Consider the following 21,959-nt stretch of genomic DNA (forward strand, 5'->3'; position numbering starts at 1 on the left):
CTCCAGAACCTTACTGCATGCTGAGGAGATGGGCCTTATTCATGGGATAAAGATCTGCAAAGAAGCACATTCTATCAGTCACCTCCTATTTGCAGATGACTGCATGATAGGAGCAAAGCAAACTATACTAGCCGTCTTTATATAGATAAGTTAGAATCCTTGATACTTCCAGATGAAAATCGGGATGAAGTTCAAATCTCTAACATCATTAGCATATCGGAAGCTGCTGTTATAGTCTCTCTTCAGACACACCCAAATGAAGAAGACTGAATAATATGGAATTTCAATGACACAAGAGCTTTCTCTGTCAAGGATCTTTACAAGGAAAAAATTGATTATTCCTACAGAAATGATATCCCAACTGGCAATTGGGAAGCCATTTGGAACATGGAGGTGGCTCAAGCCATCAATTTTTTTATTTGGAAATGTGCACATGGAATTCTCCCCACAAATGCCAAGACAACTAGCATACTTCATTACATCAATCCTATATGCACTGTCTACAATAGTGGGGAAGAAGAAACCATGTCTCACATGTTCCTAAATTGCGCTACTGCTACTTTAATGTGGCAGGAAATACTTGGCACCTCCCATGATCTCTTTGATAACAATACTATCTCATTGATTGGATGAACTCCTGGTTTCAACTATGAAACACTGACTACAACATTTATGCCACCACTTGTTTGTACATTTGGAAAGCTAGATGTGATTTTATATTTAAACAAATTCAGCTTAATGTGGGAGTTGTTACTCTCAGAATAAAGCAACACTTCTGCAACCATCATAGAATTCATGCAATGCCAAATCATATCATGAACAACTTTCCTCTGTTACCAGAGGAAACTGACACTGCTATGCAACAAGCTAATGCTCATTACACTTGGAATAGAAAAACAGGATTTGGGAAACATATCAGCATCTGCACTATACAAGATTCTGAGAACTCTGTTTATCACACTGCATTAACTTTGACAAATTTTGCAGGAAACACCATTGGCTCTAGAGGACATCCAAGACACTATGGAGAAGGGGGAGTCACAAGAGGCGCAGACCTAGCTTTCAAGTGGGCCAAAGAGATGCAACACACAAACATTGCAATATCTGCTGAATCAATGGACATTCTAGACCGTTTCAAGTTCCTCTACAATGAAGCTGCTCAAGGAAGATTTCATCTCAATTACTATGAAAGAAGACACAATCAAGAAGACACTAGTAGAAATATGGTCATAAATCCCATATCTTTTGTTTTATTAAACCTTAGTATTGTTACGCGTAGTCAAAACATGAAGACATTTAACTTAGCTCTATTATGTAAGAACAACACTGGCAGGCTGTGTGATGCATCCACAACTGCTCCCACACAATTCATATGTATTGCTTCTTAGTGCCTTTCTAGACCTAAGCTTTTCCTATAAAAAAAAGAGCTTACGGATAAATATTTTGTTTATGAAAGTATCAAATAGCCGATTTATGTGTATATTTATAACTTCCGTTTATAATAATCGGTTCTGGATTTATGTGCACATTAATAAGGACAGATTTTGGATTTTCCTCGTGAATTGAAAAAACTTAACCCAGAATTGGACTACAAGCGCATTAACATCAACCAATTTTGGGTTGATTTTTTCTTTTTAAATCAAACGCGTTTTTACGATGATTTTAGATTAATTAATTTCTAAGTTAACATAATTATACATCAATTAATCACCTTTATTAACACTAATAATAAGAAAAAAATCAACCATTAAGTAAAATAGCTGGATACAAAGTTTTACATTTTACTTCGAAATATTTTTTTTGTTATCTCGTAGCCGTAGGCCTCGAATAATATAATATATGAATAGACCTCAGATCTACGGAGGTTAAACATATACTGAAACCCATTTTTCTTTTTGTTTCGAGTAGTGACCAGTGAGTTCGTTTTCAGCCCTTGCTCCGGAATCTAAGTTACACTAGATTAGAGTTACCTAAGAGTTAGTGTTCGGTGTTCCTAATTTAGGAGCCTTTCTAGTTACTACTACTTAGTAGAACAAGGCTTTGAACAAGAAATCGCACCACCTCAATTCCTATACTATAAAGACTTTAACTGCTTAGATATTATAACGCAAATGTCTGTGTTGGGAATTTGGTTAGTGCAATTCCTTGTACGAGTCCGCCCTACTTCATTTCGATGAGCAGAATCCCATGGATGATGGAAGCGTGGAGCAATGGATGTATGGTAAATAACTCATTTCAATTTTGTAATATTAGGTTTCTATGAATAACTATACGTGATGAACAAACTCAATTGGGCATACTTCCCATATATATTTCGACTTTGTTTGTTAGTGATTTAATAAGATTAGTTAATTAGTTTTGTCAGTGTTACTCAATAACAAAACTCATTATGTCACTCTGTGTCTGTGACCTATCCTTTTTCTGTTTTTATTTGTACTTAATTGATAATAGATTGGCAGTTTTTTGATTCTCCTGTATGTTCAATTATTAAGTATTCAATTTTAATGATCTGTGTAATGTAAATCTTGATGATCGATGGAAGTTTTGATTAAAATGAATATGGGAAATTGTGGTAGTGAGAGGGAGACTACTTGTTTTGCTAATGCCGGATTATTTAGCAGATTGTCATTTTGGTGGTTGAATCCTTTGATGAAAAAGGGTAAGAAGAAAACCCTTGAGGATGAAGATATACCCAAGTTGCGTAAAAAAGATCGAGCAGAGACTTGTTACTTGTTGTTCATGGAACAACTGAACAAACAAAAGCTGTCTAAACCATCTATTGCACCTTCAGTGTTTTGGGCTATTGTGTATTGTTGCTGGAAGGAGATTTTAATATCTGGGTTATTTGCGTTGGTCAAGGTTCTCACTCTCGCTTCTGGACCTTTGTTTCTTACTGCTTTTATTGAGATTGCAGAAGGGAAGCAAGCTTTTAAACACGAAGGTTATGTATTGACTACTTTGTTGTTTTTGGTTAAATGCTTAGAGTCCATATCACAGAGGCAGTGGTTCTTCCGAAGCAGATTGATGGGTATTCATGTCAGGTCCATGCTTATAGCAGCTATATATAGAAAGCAGCTCAAGCTTTCCATTGCTTCTAAAACAAAGCATTCAACAGGTCAAATTATGAACTATGTCACTGTAGATGCTTACAGAGTAGGGGAATTTCCTTTTATGATGCATAGAACATGGACAACGGGTCTTCAGATCTGCCTTGGATTGCTGATTCTTGTCCGCGCTATAAGACTCGCAACGGTAGCGGCATTGGTTGTAATTGTACTCACTGTGCTAGTCAATAGTCCACTGGCCAAACTACAGCATAAATACCAGACTAAACTTGCGGTGTTACAAGATAAGAGGCTGAAGGCTATCTCTGAGGCTCTTATGAACATGAAGGTATTGAAGCTGTATGCATGGGAGACGCATTTTGAAAATGTTATTCGAGGACTTAGGAGGGAGGAATACAAATGCTTGTCAGCTTTGCAGCTTAGGAGAGGTTATAATAGCTTTCTGTTTTGGGCAACCCCTGTTTTGGTCTCGGTCGCAGCCTTTTGGGCTTGTTACTTACTTAAGATTCCCTTAAGTGCTAGTAATGTTTTCACTTTTGTTGTAACATTACGCATTGTCCAAGAGCCTATTAGATCAATCCCTGAGGTTATTGGAGTGGTTATTAATGCAAAAGTTGCATTGAAACGGATTGCAAAATTTCTCTCTGCACCCGAATTGCAGAATGAAAACCTTAGTCACAAAATAAATTCAGATGAAATTAAATACTCTATTTTTATTGAGTCGTCTGATCTTTCATGGGAGGAGAATCAATCAAAGCCCACGTTGAGAAGAATAAACCTAGAAGTCAAACCTGGTGAAAAGATTGCTATATGTGGAGAGGTTGGTGCTGGAAAATCGACCTTATTAGCAGCAGCTCTTGGAGAGGTTCCAAAGCTGGAGGGTAAGGTGAGTTCTTATCAACCATAATTCTTCAATGTCTTTTCACTTAGTTTTTAGCTGACGTGGTATCTTAATGTGACCCGGTTACCATTTATTTTTCTATTTTTGAGTGTATTACTTGGGTTTAAGTCAAACACCAATCAAGGTCATCACCACCGATTGATGTTTTAAAGTGAATCTGATCCATCTAAGTTAGTGAATCCATCTATTATAAATTTATAATAGAGTGATGCATTTTCGTTTGGTGACTCAGATGAATCAGATCCAATGATTCAGAGTCAGATAAATAAAATTAGGACGAAGCAGCAAAAAACAAATGCTATTCCAATGCTAATTGGTGGCGAAAATTTTAATTCTATGACCTGCATGCTGTACTGTACTCCTTCTTGGTGATCACCATCAATAATCCAAATAATTTGGCTTCTTCTGCATTCTGTAGGTTCAAGTTCATGGAAAGATTGCCTATGTTTCTCAATCTGCATGGATCCAGTCAGGAAGTATATTAGAGAATATTCTGTTCGGATGCACCATGGATAAGCAAAGATATCAAGAAACACTGGAAAAATGTTCTCTGGTTAAGGACCTTGAAATGTTACCTTTTGGTGATCTCACTGAAATAGGAGAAAGAGGAATTAACTTGAGTGGTGGCCAGAAACAACGTATACAACTTGCTCGCGCACTGTATCAAGATGCTGATATATATCTTCTGGATGATCCATTTAGTGCAGTTGATGCCACTACTGCTACAAGCCTTTTTAATGTATGGTCACAAGACTCACAACTTTATTCTCTTTACAACTTATGTACATGTGTGCGTATCTCTTGATGCTGATGGGCAACTCGTGCTCTTCAGGAATATGTTGTGGGAGCTCTAGGAGGCAAGACGGTGTTACTCGTGACTCACCAAGTCGACTTCCTTCCTGCATTTCAATCTGTTCTGGTGAGTTGGAATTCACACTAAGAAAACGGCTGAATTTCAGAAAACAAACAAACAAACTCTGTAATGTAATCGTTTTGCTGATTTAAATCCATCTTTTCTTTCTTTATGAAAAATTAGTGTAGATCGAGGAGGAAAAACAAGTAACCAGTAATAAGTAAGTAGTGATAAGAAAAAGAAACAAAAAACTAAAAAAGGAGTTTTTTTTCTTTCTCCAAGCCTCTTTGAAGTTTTATGTCACATAATGTTATGTTAGATTTGAACTCCGCTTCTTTATAAGAGTTTTTAATTAGATAAATTTGGGTTGTAGGTTGTCGAGTAAGCTAATTCTTACAACATATAAAGTCGTATATACTGTTAATTGGTGTAGATTCGAGGGAAGATGCCTGTGATAACACATTTAGTATAGGATTGTATACCATTTTTATCAAAATACAGTATATTGAGTGTGGTAACCTAATTTCCTGTCTTCCTCGAGTCTTTTGATTTAGTGGAGAAACTTAAAGTCCAAGTAAGATATCACTATTTGTTCCTCCCTCCGTTTCAGGCAAAGCGAAAGCATCAGTTTTCCTGAAATGGAATATTTGAGTAAGTAAGATAATTTGGTTTGCATGTGCTTCAGAGTATAGCTACAATTTTTTAGTGGCTACTGGATATGTAAAACGTTAGACAGAATACTTGAGAAGGGTGTATGCCAATTCCAAGTATTTTGTGTATAAGTTTTTGTTGGAAGTGTTTGATAATTGTACACAAGATTGTGATTGCATTAGTCGTTTGTATCTGGACATTTTTAAGCAATTTCTATTTTTTGACAGTTAATGTCTGATGGGAAAATACTACATGCAGCTCCCTATCATACGTTGTTGGGTTCTAGTAGGGAGTTTTGTGACCTTGTTGGTGCCCACAATAATACAAGTGGTTCTGAGGGGTTACGTAAGATTAAGTCACCCAGCAGTGATGGAAATTCTGTGACAGAGATTAAAAACAATTATTTTGAGAAACAGTTCGAGGTACCAGTAGGACACCAATTAATTAAGCAAGAAGAGAGAGAATGTGGAGACACTGGTTTGAAGCCTTACCTACAGTACTTGAATCAGAACAGGGGCGTTTTTTACTTATCATTGGCAAGTCTCGCGCAACTTGTTTTTATGGCTGGCCAGATATTACAGAATTATTGGATGGCTGCTAATGTTCAGAATCCCCGAGTCAGCAAATTGAGACTTATCATAGTGTACTTGCTGATTGGGTGTAGTTCTATGTTCTTCTTGCTTGTTAGATCTCTTTCTACCGTTGCTTTGAGTATACAGTCATCAAAGTCTTTATTTTGTCAACTTTTGAACTCTCTTTTCCGTGCACCTATAGCTTTTCATGACTCTACACCTTTGGGAAGGATACTAAGTCGGGTAAGAGTCATCGAGATTATAATTAAATCTAAACTTCTCTTAGAAGCATCTGAGGTGGCTAATATTTTATGTTATTAATGCAGGTCTCTTCTGATTTAAGTGTCGTAGACCTTGATCTCGCAGTCAGCTTTGGACTGACCATCTCGACGACTATGATGACTTACACCAATCTTGGGGTAATGGCTGTTATTACTTGGCAAAGCTTAATTGCCTCCATACCGATGGTGTACATGGTGATATACTTGCAGGTAAACATAAAGCCTTTTTTGTTCCGTATATAGAATTTGTGTTATATATGATCCTTTTCTGGGCATCTCCTGTTCATAGGAATGTTGTAAGGTGACTCAACATTTCTAGAGTTAAAGATGCACATTAACACAGTAACGCCAGAGAACTAAAGCAAACTCACCTGGTTGGTTATCTGTTAGAAAAACTGAGCTAGTCAGCTGTAAACATAAATGTTCTCTAATTTAATTAGATGCCTGAATGACTATAGAATAATATTAAAATAGTTCAGATAATCTTTCCTGGGTAACCTCGAGAAAGCGTAAACAAGCAGGCATATAGAGTGGTAGCCACTTTTCTTTTGTAATTAGTGAGTCGAAGAGGTGAGCTTATGGCTTCTTTCACGCGCTGAAATCAAGTATAAATAGGTAAGCATTTTTGCTGAAGTGTTTTCCTTTTTATAATAGAGATATTACTCCGCTTCTGCAAAAGAATTGATGCGAATTGATGGAACTACTAAGTCTATGATAGCAAACCATCTCGGGGAATCAATAGCAGGAGCAACGATAATCAGAGCTTTTGGGGAGGAAGATCGATTCTTTTCTGAGAATTTCGACCTCATCGACAAAAATGCTAGTCCTACTTTTCACACCTTCTCTGCAAATGAGTGGTTGATCCAGCGTTTGGAAACCTTGGGTACCATTGTCCTTTGTTCCTCCGCACTTGTGATGGTCTTGCTTCCTTCGGGAACTTTTGGTTCTGGTAGGTGGTTCAATTTTTTTAATATATTTTTTAATGCCAGCTGCTACTATCATTTTCTTGCACACAGTCTTCTTCTTTCTTTTCCTTTTCTTTCCATTTTTATAATTAGGATTGAGATTGGTTAAAGGAATGTTATTAGAAATGGAAATTAATTTAACAACAGATTCCTGGTTAGGCGATTGACTATTGAAAACACTCATTACCAATCTTCTGTTGGCAGGATTTGTTGGAATGGCATTATCTTATGGTCTTTCTTTGAATGTGGTCCTTGTTTTTTCTACTCAAAGACAATGTCAACTAGCAAATCACATCATCTCTGTAGAAAGGCTAAACCAGTATATGCACATATCTAGTGAAGCCCCTGAAATTATAGTAGGAAACCGTCCTGAACTCAGTTGGCCTGCTGTTGGTAGAGTGGAGATTCATGGCTTGAAGGTACAAACCTGTTAAATTTGCTTTGTAGGTTTTGCAGCTTCATGTCCAATGGGTATTAATATATTGTGGAGATTTGTATTAAGCAGATCAGATATAGGCTGGATACTCCCCTTGTTCTTCAAGGAATCAGTTGCACCTTTGAAGGAGGGCACAAGATAGGAATTGTTGGCAGGACCGGTAGCGGGAAAACCACTCTCATAAGTGCTTTGTTTCGTCTGGTGGAGCCAGAAGAGGGGAAAATTATCATAGACGACCTTGACATCTCCAAGATTGGCCTTCATGATCTGAGGTCACGGTTAGGGATCATACCTCAAGATCCTACTCTTTTTAATGGTACCGTGAGATACAATTTAGATCCTCTATCTCAATATACGGACAAGGAAATTTGGGAGGTGTGTTTGCTGTTAATATGTGTTGCATGCTATTTCTGTTTTGGTACAACTATAATGTATTAGCGACTGCATAACGTTGACTGTGTCATGTGCATCTTTCTTCGCTCAGGTAATTGGAAAATGCCAGCTTCAAGAGGCTGTTCAAGAGAAAGAAGAAGGTCTCTCAAGTTCAGGTACGGTTGCACATTTCTGGGGCAGTTGTCCTCAACCTTTTTGTACTTAACCAGGAGTAAGTACTAACCTCGTCTAGATTCTGCAGTTTTACAAGATGGAGCAAATTGGAGCATGGGACAGCGACAATTATTTTGTTTGGCTCGAGCTTTGCTTAGGAGAAGCCAGATTTTGGTGCTTGATGAGGCCACAGCTTCAATTGACAACGCAACGGACTCCATTCTCCAGAAAACCATACGGACAGAGTTCGCTAACTGTACAGTGATCACTGTGGCCCATAGGATTACGACTGTGATGGACTGCACAATGGTGCTAGCAATTAGTGATGGTAAGATTGCAGTAGTAATTTTGGGTTCGTATGTTTTTTAAGCCAGTTAATCAATAGAATTTCAATTCCCATTTTATTTTTCTCACCATAGATCATCATAGTCATCATAACTTTCTCAAGAACTAAATTGCAATAAATACTCAACTCATGAACTATGACTATGTTAAATCTCATTGACCAAGCTCTCTTTTGAAAACCGGCATCCAAGGAAAGGGTTGACCAACACTTATATATTGCCCACGTCTAGGTTGCCCAAGTCGCTGATATGTATGGTTGCTAGTGAAGTATTATCTGTGTTTCCTGGTTTGACATACTGAGATCTAATAGAGAAATTTCCCTTTATTTTTCTAGGAAAGTTAGTTGAGTATGATGAGCCAATGGAGTTGATGAAGAGGGAAGAGTCTCTATTTAGGCAGCTCGTCAAGGAATACTGGTCTCACTTCCACTCTGCGGATTCACGGTGATTGGTGAAACTCACCAATATAATTGTAATTGTCCTTAAAGTTATCGTCCTAGTAATATTATCTTTACAGAAACAGTATTGTTGTAAACACATTGGTCATCATATTAAGCCCGCGTTTATTAGATATACAGTAAATGAATACTTGTTTTCCTGTTAAAATTACAAACATCTATTTCCAAGAGGGTGAGCCTAATAGTCAACTTAATAACCAACCTTTATTATTTGAATATATTTTCTGTTTTGATTCCTTCAAATTCTAAATTCTATGATCCACCTACCTTTTTACACTGGGTACTTCTGATTGTGGGGTGTGTTGATGATCCAAGGAATAGTTCTTTGTCTGAATGTCTATCAAAATCAGCCTTTAGATCATCTTCTTATGGGGCTGACGGGTGGCAAAACAAATCTCGTAGCATATATTGGTTTTCCAATTTGAAATTATTAAGCAACCTTTCTCTGGAAGATTACAATTTTTCTGACATTGTTTAACCATGTAAATATTTTCGCAGGGCATACATCTTTGGAAAGCACTAGGGCAGAAAGCAGTAAATGTTGATAAACCTGGGCGACAATAGATAAGAATATGCTTAAACACTTTTATAAGGAGGTAAGACAGTGACAGCCTCCATGAACTCGGGGTCATCTGCCATAGCTTGCAATATATCCAGAGAAAAACAAACCTCAAGATCTATGCTCCCTTCAACTGGTCCAGGGATGGCTGTAATTTTCCCTTGGCGTTTGTTAGAGATGCCACCTCGAACTGCAATTGGTTGTCCCCAACCAAAATCATTGCCGTGCATATTGAACCTTGGAGATCCTCCAGTCATTAAAGTAGTTGATACAGGGACTCTACGACCGTGCAGTACCGGCTTCTCCACCCACGTCTCACAATATCTTTGAATCGTTGCATCGTCGTAGGAATTAACCAACTTCTTCAACAGCAAAGCTCCACAGCTTATCCCCCTTTCAAGCAACTCGCTCACCTTAGCTGTTGCTTCCCCAATCATAAATGAGCTTCCGAAGTATCCATCAGGTAGAGGTGGATTCAACCTAGCTCTGTTCCCTATCACTAACTGGTAACTTGTGTCTTCATCTTTTGAACCTAAACATCTAGCTCGTGTCACGGCTAACCATATGTGAGACAACAATGCTTGGAAGGAGGAGATATAATTTGCATTCTCTATGGACTCAGTCTGCTCTAAGTTGGCCTTGGATTTCAGTTTAACAATGTTTTCTCGTGTGAAGTGAAAGATTCTCACTTCAAATGATGGTGATGGGATATACTTATACTTTTCCGCAAAATTTACATCGCCTATGAAGAAAGGGAGGCGAATTGGGGGGGAGTCTATGTTCTTGGGAAACCAACGCTTGAGAATAGGCAGGCGTGAGATGTGATCGTGATGATTTGAGCCATCACCCCCTCCTTTACACATCTCAGACCATGAATTGAAGAAATGCCAAAACGATGTGCCATCACAGACAGTATGGTTTATGGTACACCCTACAAAGATGCCGTCGATTAGTTCTGTTACCTGTATAGAAAGCAACGGTTTGGATAGACCATGATAGTTCAGTACTCCTTCGAGGGAGAAGAAGGATCTGACTATGTCCAGGGGAACATAAATCGGACTGATAATGTCAGCTACAGTTACATCCATGGCGGCATGAATAAATTCTGCACCAGAAGAGTCACAGTTGATGTAAACAGAGTACTTGGCATCTTCATTATCATCATGTATCGTTGTAGCAAGGCGACCAGCAAAAGGATAGAAATGGTCAAGAGTTTTCGCTAGGGAGTTCTTGAGGTGAGTGATTATGTTGTTTATACTTTCTTCTTCCCCTTGGTTGGAATAGTGATATTTAACTGGTGTAGGTTTGGTGTAGAGAAGACCCCTTTGCATATACTGATGTGGGAGCAAGGTGAGATCCCATACAGTTAAGTCTATTTTTTGAGGAGTCCTCTCATCGGCTTGTCTACTCGCAGGCCTAACAATGCATGTAGAAATGTACCTAAGATTTTTATCAGAGCTAGTCATTCTCAATTTCTTCTTCTCTCTCGGTTTTATTTTGTGTGCGGAGATCTTTGAATTTTCTAAGTGAAGAGTAATGGTTGTACTTATAACGAAAGAGGCAAGACCTTCTCAACCAAATTGCTCAAGTAAGTTTTCAGTTTTTCCGTTTTTTGATTTCAAGTGGATTCCTCTTTTTCTATTCTTTTTTCCATTTTTTAAAAATAATGGTAGTTGGATTGTCATACATAGGATAGAATACAAGAAAGTCTGTTCAAATTTTGGAACTACGCCATTTCACACGGTGGTTGGATGTGGCAACATCGAAAAAACAAAGAAAGTGTGCTCAGATTTTGGAACTATTTGACATCACCCACCGACTCACATACCTACTGAGCCATAAACTACAACATTCACTGTCATCCAAACTTGGCAACTTCTTTACCTTGAGCTTTTCTGTACATCTATGAACTCCACATCATCTCCCATAGCCTTCAAAGTTTTAAGAGAATGGTAAACTTCAAGGTCTACACTGCCTTGAACGGATCCAGGAATTGCTGTGATCTCTCCTGGACGTTTGTTAGAAATCCCACCTCGAACTACAACTGGGTCTCCCCAACCAAAATTATTACCATACATGTTGAACCTTGGTGACCCTCCTGTCATCAAAGTGTTTGCTGATACCTTATCGTTAAGAGCCAACAATTCAGGTTTATCCATCCATGCATCACAGTAACTTCGAATTTTTGCATCGTCATATGACATAACCACTTTCTTCAATAACAAAGCACCCCAGCGGATTCCCCTTTCGAGCAAGTCACCCACCTTAGTAGTCGCTTCTCCAACTAGAAAAGAGTTTCCGAAGTAGTTGTTAGGCAAAGGTGGATTTAACCTTGCCCTGTTACCTATTACTAGTTGATAACTAGTCATCTCTTCTGGATCTAAACGTCTAGCTCGGGTTACAGCAATCCAGACGTGAGCTAGCAAAGCTTGAAAGGAGGATAAGACAATTTTATCAGTATGACTCTCCTCATCTGATATTGAATTGGCTTTTTCCTTTAGTTTCGCAATATATTCTGGTGTGAAGTGAAAGATTCTCACTTCAAATGAAGGTGGAGCAGTGTATCTATATTTTTCTGCAAAATGTTTGTCGTCAATGGAGAAAGGAAGACGAATTGGATAATCTGTGCTCTTTAGAAACCAACGTTTGAGAACCGGAGGACATGAGATATAATTTTCTGACGAGGCACCGCCTCTAGAGATTTCAGACCATGAGTTGAAGAAATGCCAAAACGATGAGCCATCACAGACACTATGGTTTATGCTACACCCAATGAAGATACCATCGATCAATTCTGTAACTTGTACAGAGAGCAATGGCCTAGACTGACCCTCATAATTCATTACTCCTTTAAGAGTGAAGAAAGAACGAACAATGTGAGGAATGTAGTTAGGCATGATGATGTCAGATACTGCTACATTTGCAACAGCATGAACAAACTCTACACCAGAAGAATTGCAGTCGATGTAGACAGAGGTGAAAGTGGTACTATCGTCATTGTTCATTTCATCACTATGCTTTGTGGTAGTGAGACGACCTGCAAAAGGGAAGAAATGGTCCAAGGTTCTTGAGAGAGACGTCTTCAGATGACTGATGATCATGGCCATGCATTTTGTTTCTTGATCCCTTTCTTGTTCTTTGGGGTAGCAGTAGACGAGACCTCTTTGCATGTATTGATGTGGGAGTAACATGAGATCCCATACTGTTAACTCTATCCTTTGATTTCTGTCATTACCGCATTCATTTGCTGGATGGATGGTGCTGGTTGAGATATATTGAATTTCTCTGTTCTCCATTAGCTCTCTGTCCTCTTTGTATTCTCTAGTTTTGATTAGATTAGATAGTATTCAAATTGAGATGGGATGACCATAGATTTATAAAACCTCTCTCAGTAGTTTCAAGTGGAGGTCCTTTGATTTATTAATTAATAAGCTCCAAAACAATTACTGCATGGGAAGGGAGTAGGGATGGCAATGGGGGCGGGTATGGGGCTGGGACCTTGAATCCCATCCCTTCCCCATATAAAAAAAAAACATCCCTTACCCGATATCCATAAGACTATTTCACAATCTCATATTCTCATATAGTGTTTTCAAGTATACCCACAATAAAATGAAAAGTGCAAATCCTAGATATGAAAGATATGGTGTGGGTCTTAAATCCCATCCATCATTAAATTCGGGGATTATCCCTACCCGACTCGTTCCCGTTTGTTCAGGTAAAATCCTATCCAATAGGGACGGGTTCTTACGGGGATAAGTTTGGATGGGGCAAATTGTCATTCCTAAAAGGGAGTTCAACTTTCAGCATGATGCAACTTAGATCTTTTTTTTAGTAACTAATGCAACTTGATCACTTGGAGATTATGGCTGCCCTCTATGTTCTCAAGCACTAGAAACTTCTTCTCACTGTATCTTGCATTGCAATTTCTCAAGAGCAGTTTGGTTTGCTGTTCTAGGTCTTCATATTCAAGCTGATGTTAATCCGGTAGATCGGTTTTGTGAATGGTTTGACAGAAGATTAATCAAATCCAGGAAGAATATCTATGCAAAATAGCAATCACAACTTGGTCCATATGGAATGCAAGATGTGACAGTGCCTTTAAGGGTTGGAAAATCACTCATCAATCATTATGAAAAGTAAACTTGAAATAGAACTGGTAAAACCAAAAAAAGTCACTATTGTCCTAATAATGCTAGACAAAGGAGGACAAATTTGCACTGGAGTCCACCTCCTATAGGCACTCATAAGATCAACACAAAATTGGTTAAAAAGATCAAAATCAATAATTCCTGGGTGAAAAAAGACATGTAAAATTTGATACTGTTCAAATGGACGAGAATGTAAAAATAGCCAGGATGTAAACAGTTTCATCCTACCCATTTTCAAATATTTAATCTTATTTTTAATTTACATCAGGATGCATCCAATTTCATCCTCACTCTTTTTTAAGTTTATGCCAGGATGAATCCAATTTCATTCTTGCTATTTTTTTAGTGTCCATTTCACCCATACTAATTTTTACTCGTCCATTAGAACCATGTTTTAAAAATATTTGGACAAATGACCCATTTTCCGTAAAATTAATGTTTATGGTTCTTTCAGCTATTCTACTAAAATGGGAGGAATGGGACTAATTCTTCGTGATTTTGCAGGAACTCACAGGGGCTCCAAATGCATCTTCCTAGAGACGGCGTTGAGTCCAGAACAGGTGGAATGTAAGGGATTATGGGAGGCTTTACTATGGGAAGAGGATATGAAGCTGGACAAGGTGATATTTGAACTGGACTCACAATTAGTAGCTGATGCAGTGAATCGAGAAAATTTCAACACAAATTGGAGAATATATAACGTGATTTTGGATATAAAAAGTATGCTCAAGAATAAAGTTTTCTGGAAGTGCAACTATGTAGCAAAGGAACAAAATAAGGTGGCTGATATATTAACAAATTTAGCTAGAGTCTCTCTTTTAAGTAGTGTTTGGATTTTATCCATTGCTGATGAGATTGTAACTCAATTACAAGAAGATGCACAACATGTAACACAAGACTCTTAATCAACGAAAATTTCAGTTAAAAAAAAAAAAAACTTGGACGAAATAAAATACTCCCTCCGTCCCTAATAAGATGACCTACTTGGTTTTAAACTTTGTCACATAAATAGATGACCTATTTCACTAATCAAGGGATATTTCTAAAACTACCCTTTTAATTGATTATTTTTTCTATAAGAAATATATATAATTTGATAGTCATGTTTATATTCGTTGCGTAGGTGATTTAAATTTGCTTTTCAACGGTATAAAGTTTATAAGAAACCGTGGTATAGTTTAAGAGATAAATCGTTTCTAAATTTTACTAATTATTGCCCATAAGGGTATAATTGTAAAAAATAGTTAAATATACTCCACTTTCCTCCTTGTCTTAAAATTTGTGCAAACTACAAATAGGTCGTTTTATTAGGTACGGAGGGAGTACAAGGCTCCTACCGGAGTTACCAATTTCGGGAGGGTTATCAGTACAAGTGAAAACGACCCTTGATACACTAGAGCAGCCTTGATACACTTGACACCAGTCTTATCTATCGTACAAGTTTTTGGTTGCTTTTATATCTCTTCTGTCAGGGAATGTATTTGCCTATTCGTTCCAATTAGGTTTCTTGTTTTTCTCCTAGCTAGTTTGTTAAAAGAAAACCAAAAGTCTAATTTATTCAGGAATCTTTTCTTCACAAAAAAATAAATAAAATAAATTGGTATGGCAAGTACAAACAATTTCTTTCGTTGGCCTTCCGTAAGAATGAAAATGGGGGTATTTTGCAGTTGTCCTAATACAATTAAGTGTTTTATTTTTCTTTGAAGCAAGTGTTATTTTTTTTTTTGTGCAGTTACACCAGCTCCCTCATAAAACAAACGATATATTAGTAATTTTTAATCTAGTGAAAATTGAATAAATACCAAATAATCTATTGACAATTATTTAGTTTTCCTTTCCAAGAAATAACAGATAATGAAATAAAATAAAATCAGTATTGAATTTGCAATTTGAATCATATGTAAAATGGAAGTTGGGCCTTGATCTTTTAAATCAAGTACAATGTAGTACTAGCATCAGACTAAGTTATACGATGTATTTTTAGAATGATTTTTTTGGGGACCATTGGCTTTTTTTGGTTGACCATGATTTTAAATTTGGGTAAAGACATTAGAAGTAAATGTAGGTCACCCCTTATCTAGATATTTATATTAATACCTAAATTATCCTTCTGATTAATTTTGGGTGATGATTACTTAGTGTTAATAATAATTAGTATAATGATTAGTGAGATGACTAAGTTAAAGATAATTAGTGAGATTAAAAAATCAGATGGTTTCTTTTTAAAGAAGTAGAATTATTGAGAGAGTAAAGTTAGAGAAGATGAAAAAGGAAAACATGAAAACGATGGATTTTACCAACCACAACCGGAGGAAGGGTATTTGGATACCCAGGTATGCTTCAAACTTAGATAATGTTGGTTGAATTGCTCCAAACTTTCAAAAAAAATGAAAATTTTTATGTAGATTTGGGTCAGTTCGGTTACCATATGTCAAGAACATGTAACCGAACACACCTGAAAGTGTAGTTCGGTTACGTTTTCCAAACACGCAGGTTACCGAACTCGCTCCTTAATGGAGGTTTTGGTCGTACAGTGTAATGCTCGGTTACCTAGGATAAAATGGTAGGTAACCGAACTTTGAACTTAATAATTTATTTGGGTACATCTTAGGTGTTCGGTTAGTACGCAAACTTCAACGCAACCAAGTTCCCAACCGAACTGCAGGTTAAAAGTAACCTAGTGTTAGAAGTTCGGTTGGTTCACAAACTTTAACATATTTTGCGAATCAACCGAACTGGGCTTATATATGCATATATGCAATTAGGCAAACATTCGGTTACTACGAAATTTATTTCTTGGCGAATTAGGTAGAGTTCGGTTACGAAGTTTCAAAGGTAGAGTTCAGTTACAAAGAAAATTAACATTTTTGCGAACGAAACGAACTTGTGGACTTCTCATTATTTTCGTAAACTAAAGTTCGGTGATATCCTTATTTTGCGAAGGAACCGAACTTATGGACTTGTGTTGTTCTAATACAAGGAGTTCGGTTAAAAGTATTTTTTTTGCTAATCAACCGAACTCTGAGTTCGGTTAAGAAAAAATTAATTCGTGATAACCGAACTTTTCTCTGAAAAAAAAACCCTCCATTAAACCTCTCTGCAACTTCCATTTTCAACTCATTTTAATGATTACTTCTCATTTATTCAACCAAAAACGAATGATAAGTAATGGGTTTGTGAGAATATCTTTGTTAATGTTTTAAATTAAGCTATATATATATATAGTGGTGGTGGTGGTAATCGGAGGTGATGGTGGTAATCGGTGGTTGGTGGTGGTGATAATCGGAGGAGGAGGTGGTGGTAATCGGTGGTTGGTGGTGGTGGTAATCGGAGGTGGTGGTGGTGGTAATCGGCGGTGGTGGTGGTGGTAATCGGTGGTTGGTGGTGGTGATAATCGGAGGTGGTGGTGGTGGTAATCGGCGATGGTGGGAGGTGGTGGTGGGAGGAGGTGGTGGTTATATATATATGTGGTTATTGGGTTGGTTTTAAATGAAATTATGTTAAGGGTAGGTTAGTCATTTCAATGCTTTAGTACACCCCTTATAATTACAGGGAAGATGGCCTAATAAAACCATGGTCCCAAAAAAAACCATGGTCCCTAAAAAAATCGTTCTTTAACTAAAACCAAGGATTGCACTTTCATCCATCGTAAGCTTCAGCCTTGGTTACCCTGTCCCATAATAGCAAGCTTCTGCTTTAATCCTATGATGCGTCTCCATGGCCGTTGAAAAATGGGTACGAGGATTTGGTTTTTGGCCAATTTTCTTTTGGCTCATGTGTTCGTCAGCAATATCGTCAAGGACAGGCATAGATAGGTCACAACAATAACAATACCAATACCAATAATTTTCCATTATGAGCTGAAATGGTGGTGATTCCTATTACAAGCGGCCAAAAGACCCTTTGCCTGCTTTCAACAGAGAAGCATACAACAACTCATTCCATGTATCAGCCACACCAGGTAAACACCAATGACTGCAGTCCTGAATTTCAAGAACTGCAATTCTCTCTTTGGCGGTGTAATTTTTCGCATAGAGAGATGGGTGTCCGTCAGACCGGTAATAAGTTAGTTTGCTGATATTTAGATACATAACAGGAGTCTTCGTTCGTCCTAGGACGTCTTCTAGTATTTTCGCTTGAGAAGGTGATGGATGCACGTACGTTTCGTTACTCATGATCGGCTCCCTTTCTAAGTGGCAATGCCCACCCGTATTCCATCTACCTCCCCTGCGCACATAATAGGCCATGTAGTGTTAGATGAACCACAAATCAAGAGAATGAGATTACAAATAACAAACTTAATCAGTTACTTACACGTAATGGGAAAGCGAATGTCCTCTGAAAAGCACTTGAGTTTTGTTAGCATCAATGTGCTTGTCAATCCATCTTCTCCAAGTATTAAGTGCTTTCTTGTAGGCTTTATCAATCTCCATTTTTGGGTATAAGTAATCGCCTTCTTGAAAATAGTTGATTCTGCAATTTCAAACTATTACATTGTGACCCACTCATTTTCTTGGCGACAGAAGCATACATGAATTCTGAATTTACTTACCCATTATTAGTTTTGGCTTTAACCCACCAATGCCATGACCCAAACACCAGAATATCAGCATCCCGGTACACCGAGGACGCGACCTCATCAATCACATCCAATCTTAGCGTCTTTGGCTTTGGTTTTGATGCGGTTTGGCTTCTACGAACCGGTGAATTTGTCTCCTCGACTAAAAATGCAGTCCACACAAATACTACGGTACAGTTATAGTCCTGCATATACCATTTTATCAGTACCGATCAGCAAAGACGAACCAAAAACTAGAATTTCGGCATCGACATGAAAGACTTGCCTCGAATACCAGAGACATATCTCCTCTGGACTCGAATGGTGTACTCCCCGTAGGCCTGAAAACTCTGCTCTTATCTGGTATGACATTCCACAAGATACACACCAGAGAAACATACATATTCCTGTTCAAAGAGTCGCCAACAAATACTAATCGTTTCCCTCTCAACCTTTCAAGGAAATCCGTCGCGTTAAGAGACCTTCAGAAATGTAATGCAAATTAAACACTGATTAAAACAAGGCCAGCTACATATTTTAAGATCCCGTGCAGGAATGCAAAAGGCAGAAAGATTATTACCTGGGGATATTATTACAGTTTGCAGTTGTTTGCTTCGATGACCATTGCCATTGCCACTGGAGGAACTGGTCATCAGGTCTTCCATTTTCATGACAAGCGAAAGGTTCTGGTTTGATAAATGGACAAGAACCAGGAGGATAATACGGTTTCCGCTTTTCAACCTTCGTCCATTCGCCATCGAACATATCACACTCACCGTAGTTAGAAGAGTCATCACCATTTCCATGTTTCTTCTCATCGCATGACATTCTACCGCAACTACTATGACTACTTGAAAAGTTAGACATTGCAAGGGTATTGTCTCCTGTAATAATGTTACTAGTACTACTGTTTGATGTATAAAAAGGCCAATGTGGAAACGAAAATCTGTGGTAAAATCTAATAACATTGTTACCATCAACGATGGGATTCAATGGTGATGGCCGGGATACAGATAAGAACATGAATAAGATAGTAGCTGTAAGAACCAGTACTGAAACTGCAACGACGAAAGGAAAGCCAAAGTGTGCTGATGATATTTTTCTCTTGGTATGATGATTGTTAGAGGATGATGATGATGATGATATCCCAACTAAGTGACATAATTTCTCACAAATCTTTAGCTTCTTCATGATGGTACTCTTCTTGTGTTCGGAACAAATTTTTGTTGTTCAGCAGCACAGTGCGTCTCTAAATAACAACATGAGCTAATATTAATGTATTATGAGTTGCCGTGTTGATGTAGTGCTATTGTGAATCTGTGATGATCAACATAGCCTTTATACAATTCAATGAAGAGTACATATATGTTTAATCTTTCTTAATCCGGCATACTCACTCTCAAGCCCTCGATATGGTATGTGCTGTAATTAAAGTAGTTATTTACTGGATGTATCTGATATGGTAACTGTCAAAAGAAAGAAGTCTTGATACCTTTTTTTAAATGGGTATGTCTGTATGTCATCAATGTTGATGTTACATAGCTTCTGCTATTTTTAAGCATATCGACCCACATGTTTTTACGGGCGAATGGCACAACCGCTCTCACTTACCAACTAGCTCCTGACTCTTTGGGTGGTATCAAGTTATTTGTCTTTTTTCTTTAACTCGACTGAATGTGATTCATTTGAATATAACTTCATGCACTAAAATTTTAAAATTATTGAATCCAGTAAAATATACGGAAAATGGATCATTTGTCCAAATATTTTTAAATCACGGTTCAAATGGACGGGTAAAAAATAGTTTGGGTGAAATAACCAAAAAATTTTTTTTGTAAGACTGAAACTGGTTTCATCCTATCTTAAATTTAAAAAATAGCAAGGATGAAACTTGATACATCCTGTTTAAATTAAAAATAAGAAAAAATATTTGAAAATAGGCACGATGAAATTGGTTACATCCTGCCTATTTTTATATTTTTGGCCATTTAAACAGTATCAAAATCTAACTGTCCATTTCACCCAGGAATTGTTGATTTTGGTCTTTTTAACCAATTTTGTGTAAAATATATGCCGAGCGAGTCGCGCAGAATTCACACTCTCCGTTAATGTATGAGCCAAGTGGCCCAAGACGCACTTCAGAAAATGAGAAACAAACGGTTTGATATCTGGGCAACTGCCGAGTCAGATTCAGGCTCGAGCGGCCTAGCCTTTTCTGACACTTCTAGGCAGATTCAAATGATGGGGGACAAGAAGAGACCAAGGATGAAGATCGCCGGACGCATTACTAACTTTTATAAGATCCTACGGACGATTTAATTATGCAGGCATATTATTATGACTGATTGCGTATGGATTAGTGTAATTAGTTAGTCTCTTCGGTACGTCGACGTTGTCTTCCACTCCATGAATAAAGTATGTACTGTAGCTCAAATCGAAGTACGTACATCTATAATTTTCCAACAAAACCATTTACTGTTGACTTGTTCTATTTATCATGGACGATCTATTTTTGGTCTCTAATCCATGGACTTAGTATTGGAACGTCCAACAATTTTACGTGCATTTGGTCCAACCCAAACCCCCAGACGCTTGGACTCAAAATGGTTAGTTTTTGGAGGTCTAGCTATTTTTTTGTACTTACCTTAGGTTTTTCATTTGCTTAACACCTCAACATATGCAGTGACGGAATCCCCCAAAATCCTCGATACAGCCCAATTTATATTTTCTGAAAGGTAATTTTTTGTGGGAATTTTTTTCAGCTCCCATTGAAATTTGATTTTTGGCCCAATGTGTTTGTTTTAGCCCACCTCCTAGGTCCGTCGTTAAATATATGGTTATCCAAAACAGACATATTCGTGATAATTTCAAGTGTCTTTTATCTGGGATAATAATTTTAGTATGCTGCCAATAACTTTTTGTGTTGATGTTCTATTTTTTTTTTCAAACTTCAATTCAATTTGATGATGATCAATAGTTGAAATCATTAGTATATGAAATTAACAATGAATATTTTTGGATTGAAAATGTTCATTTAATTTTGCCACCAAAACCGAAAGTAAACGGGATTGGAAAAAGTTACGGGTTCAGACCATTGCTTATGGTTCAAATGACCTTATGGCATGAAATGTTTATGGTTGTGATTGTTGTGTAAGGTTTGGACCTTCGTGTATGGTTAGAACTAAGTAACAAAATCATTTATATGGATACTATATTGCATATGTCGTCCTAAGTCCAAAAAGGTAGTATTATGTAAAGGCGTCAAGGAATGATATAATGCATATAACTTAGCTAATGTATTCTTTGAGGAGCACCGTATCATTCAGGAGTTTTCCTCTCAAGCCAATAAATATGTAACTTAGCTAAGGACCACAACTTGAAGATTCTATCTATAGTATTTCTTTACATATGTTTTTAGTTTTGTAGTGAGTTTATCTCTACTTGAGTGCAGTGTTTAACTCTTAAGAAACACACCGACTAGGGGGATTTCTCGACTCAACCCTAGGTAATCGGGAAAAAGTCTTGTTAGATCTTTCCTAGTTGAAGACGCAAAGTGGAATAAGCTCATGAAGCTCAAAATATTGAAAAGTATCAAAAAATGCCATAATGAAAAAAGTAA

At 37.5% G+C, this 21,959-nt stretch overlaps 4 protein-coding genes across 7 annotated transcripts; 1 reads left to right on the plus strand and 3 right to left on the minus strand.

Annotated features, from left to right (window-relative positions):
• Window positions 1–1,899: 1,899 nt before the first annotated feature.
• On the plus strand, window positions 1,900–9,240 carry LOC113357331 (ABC transporter C family member 10-like). Of its 4 annotated transcripts, XM_026600707.1 has the most exons (13): window positions 1,902–2,221; window positions 2,622–2,859; window positions 2,984–3,951; window positions 4,385–4,705; window positions 4,799–4,885; window positions 5,698–6,285; window positions 6,369–6,533; window positions 6,978–7,272; window positions 7,493–7,707; window positions 7,794–8,099; window positions 8,209–8,272; window positions 8,359–8,598; window positions 8,950–9,240. In XM_026600707.1, exons 3-13 carry the CDS (start codon window positions 3,025–3,027, stop codon window positions 9,060–9,062), a joined length of 3,321 nt encoding a protein of 1,106 aa, XP_026456492.1. In that variant the 5' UTR covers window positions 1,902–2,221; window positions 2,622–2,859; window positions 2,984–3,024; the 3' UTR covers window positions 9,063–9,240. The 4 variants fall into 4 exon arrangements, with proteins under 4 accessions (XP_026456491.1, XP_026456490.1, XP_026456492.1 ...); XM_026600706.1 differs by having other exon boundaries at window positions 1,900–2,221; window positions 2,622–3,951; XM_026600705.1 differs by having other exon boundaries at window positions 1,900–2,216; window positions 2,622–3,951.
• Window positions 9,241–9,395: 155 nt separating this feature from the next.
• Window positions 9,396–11,212, minus strand: LOC113357332 (uncharacterized acetyltransferase At3g50280-like). The gene has a single exon (XM_026600708.1). The coding sequence runs from the start codon at window positions 11,095–11,097 to the stop codon at window positions 9,649–9,651; it is 1,449 nt and encodes a 482-aa protein (XP_026456493.1). The 5' UTR covers window positions 11,098–11,212; the 3' UTR covers window positions 9,396–9,648.
• A 111-nt stretch (window positions 11,213–11,323) lies between these two features.
• On the minus strand, window positions 11,324–12,955 carry LOC113357333 (uncharacterized acetyltransferase At3g50280-like). The gene has a single exon (XM_026600709.1). The coding sequence runs from the start codon at window positions 12,925–12,927 to the stop codon at window positions 11,512–11,514; it is 1,416 nt and encodes a 471-aa protein (XP_026456494.1). The 5' UTR covers window positions 12,928–12,955; the 3' UTR covers window positions 11,324–11,511.
• A 4,708-nt stretch (window positions 12,956–17,663) lies between these two features.
• Window positions 17,664–19,643, minus strand: LOC113359965 (protein trichome birefringence-like 2). The gene is made up of 5 exons (XM_026603521.1): window positions 18,921–19,643; window positions 18,627–18,822; window positions 18,335–18,546; window positions 18,097–18,255; window positions 17,664–18,009 (listed from the first exon to the last, which is right to left on the minus strand). Exons 1-5 carry the CDS (start codon window positions 19,529–19,531, stop codon window positions 17,664–17,666), a joined length of 1,524 nt encoding a protein of 507 aa, XP_026459306.1. The 5' UTR covers window positions 19,532–19,643.
• Between the last annotated feature and the right edge of the window lie 2,316 nt (window positions 19,644–21,959).

This window comes from Papaver somniferum, chromosome 3 (assembly GCF_003573695.1).
Source record: "Papaver somniferum cultivar HN1 chromosome 3, ASM357369v1, whole genome shotgun sequence".
Taxonomy (NCBI): domain Eukaryota; kingdom Viridiplantae; phylum Streptophyta; class Magnoliopsida; order Ranunculales; family Papaveraceae; genus Papaver; species Papaver somniferum.